The sequence below is a fragment of the Medicago truncatula genome, chromosome 4 (assembly GCF_003473485.1).
Source record: "Medicago truncatula cultivar Jemalong A17 chromosome 4, MtrunA17r5.0-ANR, whole genome shotgun sequence".
Classification (NCBI taxonomy): Eukaryota; Viridiplantae; Streptophyta; class Magnoliopsida; order Fabales; family Fabaceae; genus Medicago; species Medicago truncatula.
Window position 1 is genome coordinate 62,769,195 of NC_053045.1, and position 13,949 is coordinate 62,783,143.

Genomic DNA, 13,949 nt, shown 5'->3' on the forward strand with positions numbered 1-13,949 from the left:
AGTTTTCAGGTGGAACATTTCTAAACTGAGAACTTAAAAGAACCTTAAGAAACTTCAATGTGGTAGTTGCTTAACATGTTTTAAGGGTTAACTTCAAGCAGAAGATATATTATAGCAATTTATTTTAAAATACATTCTTGTCTTTGTTCATTGACAGAATCTAATATATTGGATCTTGCTTTGCGCTATCAAAGAGCAATGGTGGTGATTGTAAAAGCAGTGTCTTTGTCTAGTCTAGGATTTTAGTGGAAACCTTCTCTAAATATATTTTACAAGCTCACACATTAGTAACCATGAAATGGCACTAAAAGTGACTTGAATAGGTTTGGTAATTGGTACATTGATATGATCCAAAACATAATGTGCATGATATACATAGGTGAAACATGAGAAGAATATATATAGCTCTGCGTTAGTTTCCTGTTAACACCACCCAACTTTAACATATCGAGGCAGTTTCCCGTTTCAATTCGTTTGGCACACAGAGTTATGCGAGGATGAATATGAGAGGCAAGGGCGTGAAAACGACGACGACACAATCTCCCAACAAATGTGATTGAATTCCTATCAGATCTTTGATTTGCGGGAAAGAGGAAATAGTTGTGGCGGGAGTGATGAAGGCGGGTTTCCTTTGTCTTTTTTTGGTGAACGGTGGGTTTCATACTTTCATTTCTATTAAGGACTTTTAGCGTAGAAATAAGAACAATTCACGCATCCGTACCAAATATTATTTTCCATAAGTTTGTCAAAGTGATGACACAACTTAAGAAGATACAGTTTTCAATTATTATAACCTATTAACCAACAATAAAACTTATTTATTAACATAAGTTGTTTTTCATAAGCTCAAAAATAAGTCAATCCACCCTAAATTCTCAACCCCCAAATAAATGTTTTTTTTTTTTTGGTCAAGTAGCCTAGCAGCTTGAGAAATTCACCTTAAAATGATTAAGTGGGGAGTCCGAGCTTCAAACCCGACCCCTGCATAAATTATGCATTATCCCTTACGAAGGGAGGGAAGCTCACGGGGACTAAATGTCTCTTATTTTATTAAAGCTCTTATTTTATTAACCATCGATATAGAAACACAAAACAAGTCGAATAAATTAAACAAATTATGTAAGATATCCAATGGAAAATTTCCATTTCATATAAAACTAGAGAGATTCGATAAATTATGCTTTGCATAAACAAATTTATTTCCCAACTTTCCTTCAATTACCGATTCAATAGAAGGTACAAAAAGTTACTCTATAAATAATAATATTCAAGAACAAAACTTGAGCTACAACATGCAGCTAATACAAACAAACACAATCGGTTCATTTTTCACTTCTCAATCATGAAGCTAATAGTTGTCTGAACTATGAATTGAGAAATCTGCTAACCGGAAACCCATAAAAGACAATAAACCTCTATGGATCGGTCCCAACATGATGCAGCCAACAAAATTTAGGTGCTCTGTTCAAAACATCTCCAGTGTTTGACAAATCAATAATTGTTACAAAGAAACCCAGAGTTGGAGTTAAGTTATATTCTGATTGGAGGATGATTTCTGAAGCTAGAATGGTCTAATTTTGCCCTTTTTAACTTAGATTTCTCGGTAGCAATTTCTTGAAAAATATTTGGCCCACCAAAACTCTGCTTCAAACACCTTAACTTCTTTCTCTTTCCTGTGTCATATTCCTCATCCCTGTAAATTTTAAGGTGTCAAGATACAATTTATAAATATACATGGTTATTGATTAAAAAAAGAAGTCCCACTTCCTTGTCCCTACCAGTTCACACATTTGGCAGCTCTAAATTAATAGTCTGTAGAGCAAAATAACATTCAGAGCATATTTTATTTATAAATCTGGACAAAACACATCAACAGAAAGATGCATTGCCTAATGGACATGATTAGCAGCGAATCTATAAGCCAACATTCTACATCTTTCAAACAATAAAAACATTCTACATAAAAGCAATCACTACATATTTGAACATGAAATAAGCCAAGTACAATTTCAGACTCAGCGTATTCCTATTGTATCCCAATTTTAGATCATTTTTTCAAAAGAACAATTCGGATACTCTTCCAATACACATCAATAGTGTATCTTGACATATCACTCCGAATCCAGAATGATTCTTAGACCAAAATAGCGTATCAGTGCTTGGACTACAAAGGAATGCACAAACTAAAACAGCTCAAATTACTTCAATTACTTCCATAGTAAACAAGGAAAAAATCTTAGAATTTTGGGTTGAGGCTACCGGCTTGTAAGGTTAAAGGCTGCCAAAGCTTAATAAGCAATACAGAGGCCATATCGCAATGTGGGACTATATCCACCCCTTCACACCCCGCACAATGAAGGTGTTGGAGGTTGCAATGAAGGCAACTTAAATGCCGCAATTAGGCAGCTAGGGACGGTCCGCAATGAAGGCGGAATTTCCAACACCCACCTCATGCACGGCCCCAATGAGCCTAAAGCGTGGATGATGGAGTAAGGCCAACAACAAATCTAGGATAGGCTCTAATACCATCTTTTATAATTTTGGGTTGGGCTTAACTCAACCTCGCAAAACTTGCTTGTAAGGTGAGGGCTGCCCGAGCTTTAAAAGCACTACACAAGCCGTGTCTCTAGGCAACGTGGGATTAATTCCATCCCTTCACAACCAACACAATGAAGGTGTTGGTGGCTGTAATGAAAGCAACACAAATGCAACACTTAGGCGGCTAGGGACAGACCATAATCGATGTGGAACTTCCAACAAAACCATATATATATTGAGCTCACCATTCATCCCCAACATATCCAATGCGAGCAATCTGGTCGGTCTTTGACTCCAAGGCCTGAGATGAAGGTAATTCCACATCATCCCAACGAGCAACTGTACCCAAAGAGAACATATGTTATATATCAGGCATAAAGAAGCCAATATTCAGAGTTCAGTTCAGAAAAGCATAAAACATAATACAGATATGCAAACGTGCAATAACAAATTGAGCTAGTTTAACTAAAGTAGCTTTGTATTAATCAAGGATGGCTAACATTTCACATGTGAAATGAAAGATAGATATTTGTACAACTACTCACAACAAAACATGATCGACACACATTGATGATGACACCAGATCACTACATTTGGTGTGGTGTGAATAGCACCATTTTAACCCAAGGAATTTGGCAATTAGCAAGATTGTGCAATCATGTGGCGTGAATAGCCCCATTATAACCAAAGGAATTTGGCAATTAGCAAGATTGTGAAATCATTATAGAATAGGCTACCAGAGACATTACACCAAACAATTAAACACTACCCAAACAATTAAACACTACCAGAGTATGAAGAGTGAAAAAAAACTACTTAAAAGTAAGTATCATCTAATCAAACATCGTGAAATAAAATGTTAGACAAAACTAGCATGCTAATATTTAGCATATTAACAATTAATTATGTTTTTATTTAATTATGTCACAAGGTAGCACACCAACAATTAAGCAGCTCATCTTTCACACCCTAGAACAAAAATAATAAAACTACATAGATGTTGAACACAAACTCTGTGTGGTGTGCCAAATAAAACTGAAAGGAAAATGTTAATATGAAACGTACCAACTGTCTCCTCTAGACCTTGAGTCACAACAGTATTCTGCATTTGATCCCTCTTATCATCTTGTAGACTACATCGGGACATATTTTCTACTTGTGTAGCTGTTGCAAGCACAGCACAGTTTTGATCCATCCTGTTTATAATCTCTCGTTCAGCATCATGCTTCATCAGAGAAGAACGTAAATGTTCTTTTCTTGATATAGATGGTCCAACATCTGATGAAATGGCATTTTTTTTCAACTTTTCTTTACTATGATACTTCAAACCCAACAAGCAGCGTCTATTTTTTTTGTGATTCTTCTTCCGCGGGCCTAGGCATCTCATCGAAGGGCGGATCAAGCTAAGTTGCATAATTGATCCCTTGTACTTTGGAAACTTCTTTTTTGATTTTTTCACTTGCTTTTGATCAAGACTTGAGTCTTTCAAGGATCTTTTTGATGAAACTTTAAGAACCAATCCCTGAGGAACAACTGCATTTGAAGTTCCAACCTAAAAATAAAAGTAGAGTCAATACAATAAGGCCCCAATATATGGGCAAACAGGTGATATGATCAACAAATTTTGGCTGAGTTACTGAAATTACAAGGCCAGCGTGCTCTGACAAATTTGTGACTGAATCTTGAGCTGCAACGGCATCAACTTCAGCGGGGGAATTTTTCTGGCAGTGAATTACAGATAAGTAATCAAGAAAACTAAAATAGCACCAGTTTTGTCCAAAGAGGATACTGAAATATTTTGAAAGACTTACCTCATCAGACGGTGATGTTCTGTCACTAGCATGTTTACCAATAAAAGTTTGGGGATTACTCACGATTGGCTCTACTAAAGGAGAATCAACACCCTCTTTTAAAAGGGTATCCTCAGTAAACAGATTAGGTTTGTCTCCAGCTGGTGCAACTAAACATTTCTGATTACCAGACACGTTGTCTTTTCCAGAGTGATCTAAGGATGATAAACATTCAAGTTCTGATTTAGCAACAGGAAGCTCGTCTGATGAATTCATCTGTGTAAGTTCCTTGGAAGTACGTTCAGATACAGGGGTTTCATTATGCATTAAGCTTTTTGCTAAAATGCCACTATTTTTTTGCTGAATCAAAGCATCTGATATCCTTGATGGATCAGCATTTAACAAATTTTTCTGAGTTTCTGCAGTCAAAGGTACCCCGCAAAACTTATTTTCCACATGACCATTTGGATAATCTTTCAGTGCATTGGTTGGGGTTGAAGGATATCTACTTCCAATAACATTAGTCTTTGAAATCTCTTCCTTGGCGATATTAACAGGCTTCCTTGGAGTTATACTTTTTTTATCACGAACATAAAACAACATGTAAGCTTGCTGATTTAGAACTTCCTGTTCACCGACATGACTTACCTGTTACAACAATAAAAATAGGGTTAAATTGATTAATAAATTTTATGTCACAGCCAAAGTAGGGCACCTAGGGTCTGGTTTTAAGAAACCAATCCTCCACAGAACATTCATCAATACACAAATTCACAAGTTATGTAAGGAATCCATGACATATAATTCAGCACATTTATGTACATCAAAGCAAGAGTATTAATTTAACTTAAACAGGAATTGGAATGTATCTAAGTTTCTAGTGAGATACAAAAATCAATCAAAAGAAGGTCAATGTTTTCTTATATTCAAATAAAACAAATTGACGCAACAATAATGTCAAACACCATGATGATAACTGTCACGGTACAACTAAAAATCTCACATTGCTTGGCAACGAGGCCAAGGACAGTATAAACAACATCCTTTACCCATATCTGATATAAATAAACAAGTTAACTTAAACAGAAATTGGAAGTTATCCCAATGTCTAGTGGGACACAAAAATCAAACTGACGTAACAATAATGTCACACACTTTGATAAATACCATGTTGATAACTGTTCCGGTGCAACTAAAAATCTCACATTGCTTGGCAATCGAGGGGAAGGATAGTTTATAAACAACATCCACACTCCTCAACCCAAAGTGACGCTTTTTCTAAAAGATAGCCGTGAAGAGCTTTACACCCAAGTGATGTGGACTTGAGGTCGAAACAATGGAGCCACCGGTGGGAATCAAGGGTCTAAGCCACACAGGATGGCTGACAGACCCTACAATTCCTTAGCCTCGATTGGGGGCTACTGTACCGATTCCCTTGAATGACCAACATTGCCTGGGTATCGAGGCCAAGGGTAGTGTATAAACAACACCCACACTCCTCAACCGAAAGTGAAACCTTTTATAAAGGGCAAAAAAGTGAAGGAACCTGTAAAGGGTGTAAGCTCAAATTGGACAATACTTTGGAAACATAGTGATGTGGATCGGACTTGAGGTTGGAAAAGTAACCATTGGTGATTAGAAATAGACTAAAAAAAATTCAAGAAAAGACATTTGTTCTAGATGATAATATTCTCTTCATTTATAAGCCCCAACCAGATAACTCTAACGGATTTTTCTCAGGTTATAAATATTTATAAAATTAATGTGAAGAATTAAACAGGTCCGGGGTTCGAACCCCGACCACCACCAAAAAAATATTGTTTTAAATTTTGTTTGTTCAAAAAAAATGTGAAGAATTAAACAATACTATAAAGATCAAAGATAATCAATACCCGAGTGTCATCCAAGGTATACCACATGTTATTTGAAGTGCGGACATAGCAGTAATAGTGGCCAGAGTGAGTGCTAAAACCAGAATGAACCAGGACCCCGTATAACGAGTATTTCACATCTCCATCCTGCCAAACGGGAGAAACTTGAGAGTAAGAAGTATAACATAACCATATCATTCTGTGAAAGGTTATCCTTTTGAATAAAGTATATCACATATTTGAACAGAGTAATCACTTCACAAACTAAATATTACAACATGATTTCTGTATTTTATTTTATTTGACAAGGTTTTGCAAGAACTAAACAGGGCTATAAGTAAAGAAAGTGGGGTAGCATAAAACAAATAAAAAAACACTTGCTTACCGATGAGCCACTGACGAAAGGTTTCAAATTCAGTGCGGAGTCAAACCTAACTTTCTTTTTAATTTTTATGTTAGGGTCATGAGCATAGAATCTCTTTAAATGAATTGCTAGGACATAAGGTGCCTTATGAATTGTTAGCTGTTTGACAGCCTGCACTTTTTGCTTGCAACGTTGACAATGGTATTGCTTCTCTCCTCCATCCAAAAGTTCTGCGGCTGTGAAATTTGCCAGTGCCTTTTGCAGTGAATCTGCCTTTAAGATTTCAAGACTTAAATCTAAGAACGGATCAAATTTGTTGGAGGAATAAGAGCACTGCCTGCATTTCACCTGAAAAAAGCACCCAACAAACTTTTGAGGTGTTGTAATCCATGAAGTCAAAAGATACCCTTGTTCTATAAAGATTCCCAGGTTATGCCTTAAATATCAACATAACCATCTTCAAACTACAATTAGTACTACTATCTCATGAAAATCCCACCTACCTGACTTCGAAGACGACCACCAAAGATCTTATGAACCAAACTTTTCTCGAAAGCACCAGGTGATTCACTCGGTACTCCAGAAGGCAGGCAGCATTTATGCATTGACTCAAGTAAGTTCACCATATACTCATGTGCATCTTCCTGCCTAGCCTTTCGGAAATTGCGTGATATGCCTAATCTTAAGTCAAGAAGTACAAGTAACCAAGCTAATAAAATGGGAAGTAGTTCTAACAAAAAACAGGGTGGAGGCAAGAGACGATACTTATGAATAAAACCAAGCAATCAGCATATGGTTAAATTTTAAAACATTATTACGCCTCAGCTAACGAAATCAAGCATGTTAAATACTGTTCTAGATATTACAGCCGGATTTTAGAGGAGTGATCAACAACTTTCTTAGCCTCAAAAAACCTTAGAAAAAGTAAAATTATCTATGATGAAAAACTTTTTCAATCTTTTCCCTGGTTTAAAAGAAGCTGAGTTGAAAGAGGTAAATCAGTAATGTTGAAGCTCCCAAAAATATACGCCAAGAAGTTGGTTGTAGGATTTAAGCCTTGTTTCAAAAACAGAAAGCATGAATACATTTCAAAAACAGAAAGCATGAATACAGATATATTGAAATATTAAGATCTTCCGGAAAAATAATGTGGACATGCGGTTATAAAAAAAAACTTATTGGTTCCAAGGAATACAATTCCCATGAAAACAATCCTCAATACCGGCCATTTTCCTTGACTCAACGTAATAAATGCAGAAACAACATAGATACATCAGAAAGTGAAGAAGAATATTATAATACAAATATGGCCATGACCTTGATTGCTCATTGAAAAAACACGACATAAGGATACACCGCAGATTTCCAACCATATCCTGTGGCGATACTATTCTTCCAGTTGCTTGCAGCGCACAGCTAACATGATTCTGAATTGCACAAAGCGCGCAAAATCCAGCAATGTGGCCTATAAAGATAAAACATTGAAAATGTACTTAGAAACACTATGAACCATAAATTTCCTTCATTCATCAATATAAACCATTGATAAAAGCAAATCATTGACATAATATGGCAAGTGACAGAGAAGTAAATGTATTGCTTACATGAACTTTTATGTTTGCCACTTTGCAGATATGCAGCTAAAGGCTCAGTGTACGTCAAACACTGCAAAACTGAATTCAGAAAACAAGTGTTTCCAAGATTCCATAGCCCAGCACCCTGAAAATTTTCAATCAAATCTTCATTTTTAACTACTAAAGCTAAAATAATATCAATTCCAATTTAACTAATCCAAATCAGGTGAAAACAAATTTGCATCTCAAATTTTCACCGAAACAAGGAAATTCAGGTCAATAAAAAAAAAAAAAAAAACTCACTATTCTGCGAAAGGTAATTCCGAGGCTGAGCTCCGGATCCAAACCAAACTCGGAGAATTCAGAATTTTTGGAAGGTTGTGGCTGCGATGATTGAATATTAGCGGAAACAAGTTGTCGGTGTTCGGAGGTGGTAGGGTTTAGGGTTTCGATGTTAAAATCATTGGAAAAGCCTTTGAATGGTTTTTTAACAGGTATGAATTCGATTTTTCTCTGAAATGGATCGTGTTGTTTGGTAATAGTTTCGGTTTCAACCATTAAAGTTTCTGCCATTGTTATTGATTGAATTGAAGCTTCTTCGATTTGAGAATTGAAAATGGAATGTGTAAAGAGAATGAATAATAGAGCATAGATGAACAGAACAAAACAGAAGCGAAGGGTTTCGAGCTTCTGCGAAAGAGAAAAATGAGTGTGTGTGGTGGCTGCTATTAAACCCTACACTGCCGCAAAAAAAAAAAAAAAAACGCTATACACGTTTTCTTTCTCTCGTGTTCTGTAAGGACTGGGCTTAGCCCGGCGCCCCGGCCCATCATTCTTATACTGCCATTTTCATAACTTGGACCACCCGAAAGGTTCTTTTCTTTCCATTTTAATAAATTTTAGTAAAATTTAATTTAATTCAAATACCTCCACGGTAAATACAATTGTTGTCAAGAAAATATATCACGTCGTCTAATCAATAGTAAAGATTTCAACTCTTATGAAAGAATTCGAACCGTTTCTAGAATAATGATATCTAAATTTTTCTAGTTTATTATTCCAGTTTAAACACAAATATCATTCTTCGGTTTTTTTTTTTAACATACTAAAATCAATATATTCTTCGATAGTTAATTGGGATAAAAAAAACAAGTATGAATTGAGAATTTAAAAGCAAGAATGTGAATACATATGCAAAACAAGATTGTGACATCGACAGGCATATCAAGCGATAAAATCAATTTCGTTTGTGATTTTAGATCGTAAATTCATCAAATCGATGATATCGTTTGTGATTTTAGATGTAGATTCGGCAATTTGTTGAAACACAAGTATGATGAGATTAAGATTATAGATTTAGAAAATTGCTTTTTTGACCATGAAAACTTTATATTAACATTAGTAAAATACTAAAATGTCTTCAGCGGCCGTTAACAACCGCTCAATGTTACACCGGCAGTTAACAATTAAAACGCAAAAAAATAATATAAAAGGTATGTCAGAAAATGTCATACAAATACCAAAATGTATGGAACATGTCATAATTATACATCACAGTAAAAAAAGTACAAAAAAAAAAACCTTAATTTTAATCAACCCTGCTGCCTAGCATGCCTCGGCCCCCTGCGCCGCCTGGCAATCTAATACGTAAGGGCAGGGCGACCAGTACCAACAATCTGCATCACCTCCTGGACAATTTCCTCTTTAGTCATCTCGGCTTGCCTAACCACAATATCGTCAGCTATATGCACCACATCCCGGATGATCGTCAGTGTGTCAGGCATCTCTCTGGCATGCTCCTCCTCTATGATCTAATCCACGTTCGCCGCCCTGGGAGGAGATCCTTCATCAGGTGGGAGAATACGAGGGTGATAGACTTTGGCATACCAAGCCATGTAGCCAGGCGCATGATGCCATGGTCTCTCACACGCATCTCCCCAAGCAGTGAAGAACCACGCCTGAGCGTTTTGCAGCATGGTGGTGAGATCATGCGTAGGCACCTGAGCGACAGATGAACGACGGTAAACGACGGTACACCCTCTTCTTCCCGCACATCAGCCATCCCGAGTAAATCACAATAAGCTGAAATGGGTGCACGTCTCTGTGATCACCATATGTAGAAAACCTGACATCATCCACCTCTAAGCGATCAAGCAGTAACCGGTAATGGTGCACATCAGTATGTCTCTGCTAGTAAGTCATCTCTCAGCATATGGTCTCTCCGGCGTCCACTCCTTGTTTTTCTTCCTTGGGTACGGACCTGGCAAATGCTCCAAAATCCATCCCTACATCAAATAAATAAAATACATTGTACCTCATCATCATCAGGCTCAGGCTCACCCTCAGGAACTAGATTATCTGCCTCAAGATAATCCTCCACAACATCCTGTGGCACCCCCTCATCCTTTGCCTCGTCCTGCGGCGGCTGAAAAAGCATTATCTCCTCCTCCATCCGATCATATCCAACAAAACCCTCATCCGCATACCCAGCATAATCATGCGCTGGTGTCGGTTATTATAACACATTCATCAAACTTTATGTAACATACCACATTATGTCATTCATCAAACTTGCCAAAAAATGCCAGAGAAACAAACTTATAAACATCATAACATATATGCATTACACAAATATATGGTTATTATATCATTATGTCCAAACTAATCAAACTTGCAAAAAAAAAACAAAAATGCAAACTTATAATCATTATAACATACATACATTATAAAATTGAACATATTTGAAAAGAAAAAAAAAAAAAAAAAAAAGCAAGATTTTCTCACTTAGGCATTTCATCAAACACCTTATGTGCATTTCAAAATACTAGCACAATTAGTGTTAATTCAACATCAAATTCAACTACATTGTACCCAAACCTACTCTAAACAACAATGCCAGCATAAACAATCAATTACAACATCTAATTCTATCATAATTTGAAATTTTAAACCTAACCTAAACCCTAAACATTTTGCTAAAATTATGAAAATAACACCCTAAACAACCTACATTGCTTGTAAATAGGAAGAAAGGTACTTACTTGTGATTTACTTGAAGCAAATTGGATGATTTTCGTGCAAATGAATGTTTGGGTGAATTTGGTATGTTTTTGAACTTTCTTGAATTCTTAATATGCAGTTCTCAACGGCAGTTAACTGTAACACCCTGTTTTTCCAACGTAAAAATTTCATTTATTTAATCAGAGTAATTCACATAAACGGAATGTCACACTTCTTTTCTTAAAATCATAAACGGAATAATTAATTAATTATCCTTCAAAATCAATAAAATAATATTTAATACTTCGCAGCGGAATTTATTCGAACATCTAAAATAATTTTGGCACGAAGGCCTCATCAAAGTATCTCATAAAAATCCAATTAACAACTTAATCATGTAAATTCATAAGCAATACGTAAAGAATAGAAAAGCATGCAACAAAGTTCTCATCCCGTTACGTATCAGAGCACCTAAAGACACACATGAGAGATAATCCACTCACGACAACAATCTAACAACAACTTAAACTCGATCACCTGCAAGTTACTCATACGAAGAGCAACATTTCCAAGCAGAAGGGGTGAGATTTCACAAAACAATAATATCAAACATATAATTCATTAATTATATTTAACAACATAAATAACTTCATATATTAGTAATAATAATCCTTTATGTAATGATTCTTAATAACTCAACCAACTTCTAATTATTATTAACTTCATATTCATCGCATTATATACATCATCACTTAGCACATAATAATCAAATCATAACCATCATCATATAACATCATAAATCATCACATCATAAACATCATCTTATAACATAAACGACACAACATAATCATCATCTCATAATAACATAAACAACACAACATAATCATCATCTCATAATAATATAAACAACAACATATTCATCAATATTCCATGGTTTGTCTTTACAACAACTTCAAGGTCAACCTGACAACACAACTACGTGAGAGTACACCACCTCTTATAATACGACAACGTAAGAATACACCACCTCTTAAGAATAACAACGTAAGGGTACACCATCTTTTATAAACGACAAGTAAGAGTACACCACCTCTTATAAACGACAAGTAAGAGTACACCACCTCTTAAAGAATAACAACGTAAGAGTACACCACCTCTTATAAACGACAAGTAATAGTACACCACCTCTTAAAGAATAACTACGTAAGAGTACACCACCTCTTATCAACAACAACGTAAAAATACACAACCTTTTAAAGAATAACAACGTAAGAGTACACCACCTCAAGTAATTAAACCAATCTTTATTCTAAAGATAAAGGACAAGTTGCGTTGAATTTGGGCGTTGTTACCAATAAGAATTATACTATTACTTTTTCACTCAATCTATTATTCTATTTCCCACGCACCCTATTTTTTTAATAAAAATATCATGGTTTCATATTTTATAATTCAAATACATTTTAGATGTCTTTGGATTGTATAATCTGAAATATACATTAAATAAATCGAAATTTAGTAAGTAAATAATAAATATAGTCGTCCCATGCATTGGAACCCAAAAATCAACGATAAAGGAAAATCAATAATAAATATAGTTTTATGTTATTTGCATTTGTTATGGGATAATCTTCTTTTACATTTGTATCTTCTACATTTTGTAGTTCAAAATGATTGACATTTTATGCATTTTGAGATGATACACATGTAATTGGAGCATAAGGTGTTTGTTGATTTATGACTGAAATCTGCTCTTTTTTTTTCCTTCTTTCTGTTAGGTATATCATCAAGCATTGGTGGAGTTAGAGGAGGACAACCATAATGTAATTAAGAAGATAGTTGACAGTGACACTAACATGACGCTAAATAACAAAGAATGCTAAATGACAAAGCCAACAAGCAGTTAGCTTATTCGCTAAAATACCAAATAACAAGGGCTAATTAACAAAGGCCACAATTTACTAGCATGCTTAAATTCCCTGTCATAGTTACTTATGGTGCGTGTAAATAAATAATTGGCTCAAATTCACTAGCCTAGCTAAATAAATGGCTTTAGTTACCCAAGAACAATTCATAAAAATGACCAAGAAATTGGCTAATTCTTTAACTCATTCAAAGGTTACTTGTCATATGGAATGAAAGAAAGACTAGCTAATTCGTTAACATGGCTATGGTATAACAAGTTACTATCTACAATTGAAACTAGTGACGCATTGAAGCACCACAAACTGCAAGGTCTACACAAAACTGAACATCTCCTCAAAGCAGAAAAATTGTGTACAAATTCAGCAGAAAAATCTGTCCAAAACTAAAAAAAAACAGCCTCTTGAAACTATTGAACAAAAACAATGTTGTGTATCTTGATTGTCTTCTGTTTTGGTGAGAAGAAAAGAAAGAAGTTACAAGTAGATTAGAGTTGAAGTCAAACCATAATATAAAAGGTTCAATGTTTGAGATACAGGATGCCTTTTCGTTGCTTTGTGAGACAATTCACGTATGCAATGATTAACAGTTTTAAACAAGAAATGTGGATTTCCATTTCTTTTCTTCGGAACCAAAGGAAATTTGGATAATGCTGCTTTTCAGAGAAAACATTTTAAACCAAAGAAACATTTTGGAGATTAATAATTCATTTGCAGCGCTCTTTTTTTGTGTGTGTCATTATTTTGTGTGCTCTTTTATTGGAAGTTTTTACTACTTACGTACTATCGATCTAAGCTAAAAATATAGTATTACATTAACTAGCAGCAGTCCCAGTTAAATGTTTTTACATTGGCACCTGGCTTCAAATTAAAGGTTGTATTCTTTCTGT

The 13,949-nt window shown here is 35.3% G+C and overlaps 1 protein-coding gene across 3 annotated transcripts; it reads right to left on the bottom strand.

The window, feature by feature from the left end:
* Window positions 1-1,166: 1,166 nt before the first annotated feature.
* Window positions 1,167-8,863, bottom strand: LOC11446416 (ubiquitin carboxyl-terminal hydrolase 23). Of its 3 annotated transcripts, XM_039833651.1 has the most exons (12): window positions 8,441-8,863; window positions 8,168-8,282; window positions 7,881-8,028; window positions 7,067-7,349; window positions 6,585-6,911; window positions 6,221-6,346; window positions 4,350-4,976; window positions 4,185-4,259; window positions 3,604-4,090; window positions 2,784-2,877; window positions 1,779-1,812; window positions 1,551-1,693 (listed from the first exon to the last, which is right to left on the bottom strand). In XM_039833651.1, coding segments are annotated over exons 1-11 (2,553 nt in total). In that variant the 5' UTR covers window positions 8,711-8,863; the 3' UTR covers window positions 1,551-1,693; window positions 1,779-1,811. The 3 variants fall into 3 exon arrangements, with proteins under 3 accessions (XP_039689584.1, XP_003610327.1, XP_039689585.1); XM_039833650.1 differs by lacking the exon at window positions 1,779-1,812 and having other exon boundaries at window positions 1,167-1,693; window positions 8,441-8,861; XM_003610279.4 differs by lacking the exon at window positions 1,779-1,812 and having other exon boundaries at window positions 1,167-1,693; window positions 7,067-7,239; window positions 7,918-8,028; window positions 8,441-8,860.
* Window positions 8,864-13,949: the final 5,086 nt, after the last annotated feature.

Bases quoted from the DNA above. Each gene is read 5' to 3' on its own strand.
- LOC11446416 (XM_039833650.1), bottom strand. From the start codon at position 8,710: ATGGCAGAAACTTTAATGGTTGAAACCGAAACTATTACCAAACAACAC. The intron at 7,350-7,880 runs GTCATGGCCATA...AACCATATGCTG, and splicing joins TTTTTCAATGAGCAATCAAG to ATTGCTTGGTTTTATTCATA. The intron at 6,912-7,066 runs GTAGGTGGGATT...TGCTTTTTTCAG, and splicing joins GTGGTCGTCTTCGAAGTCAG to GTGAAATGCAGGCAGTGCTC.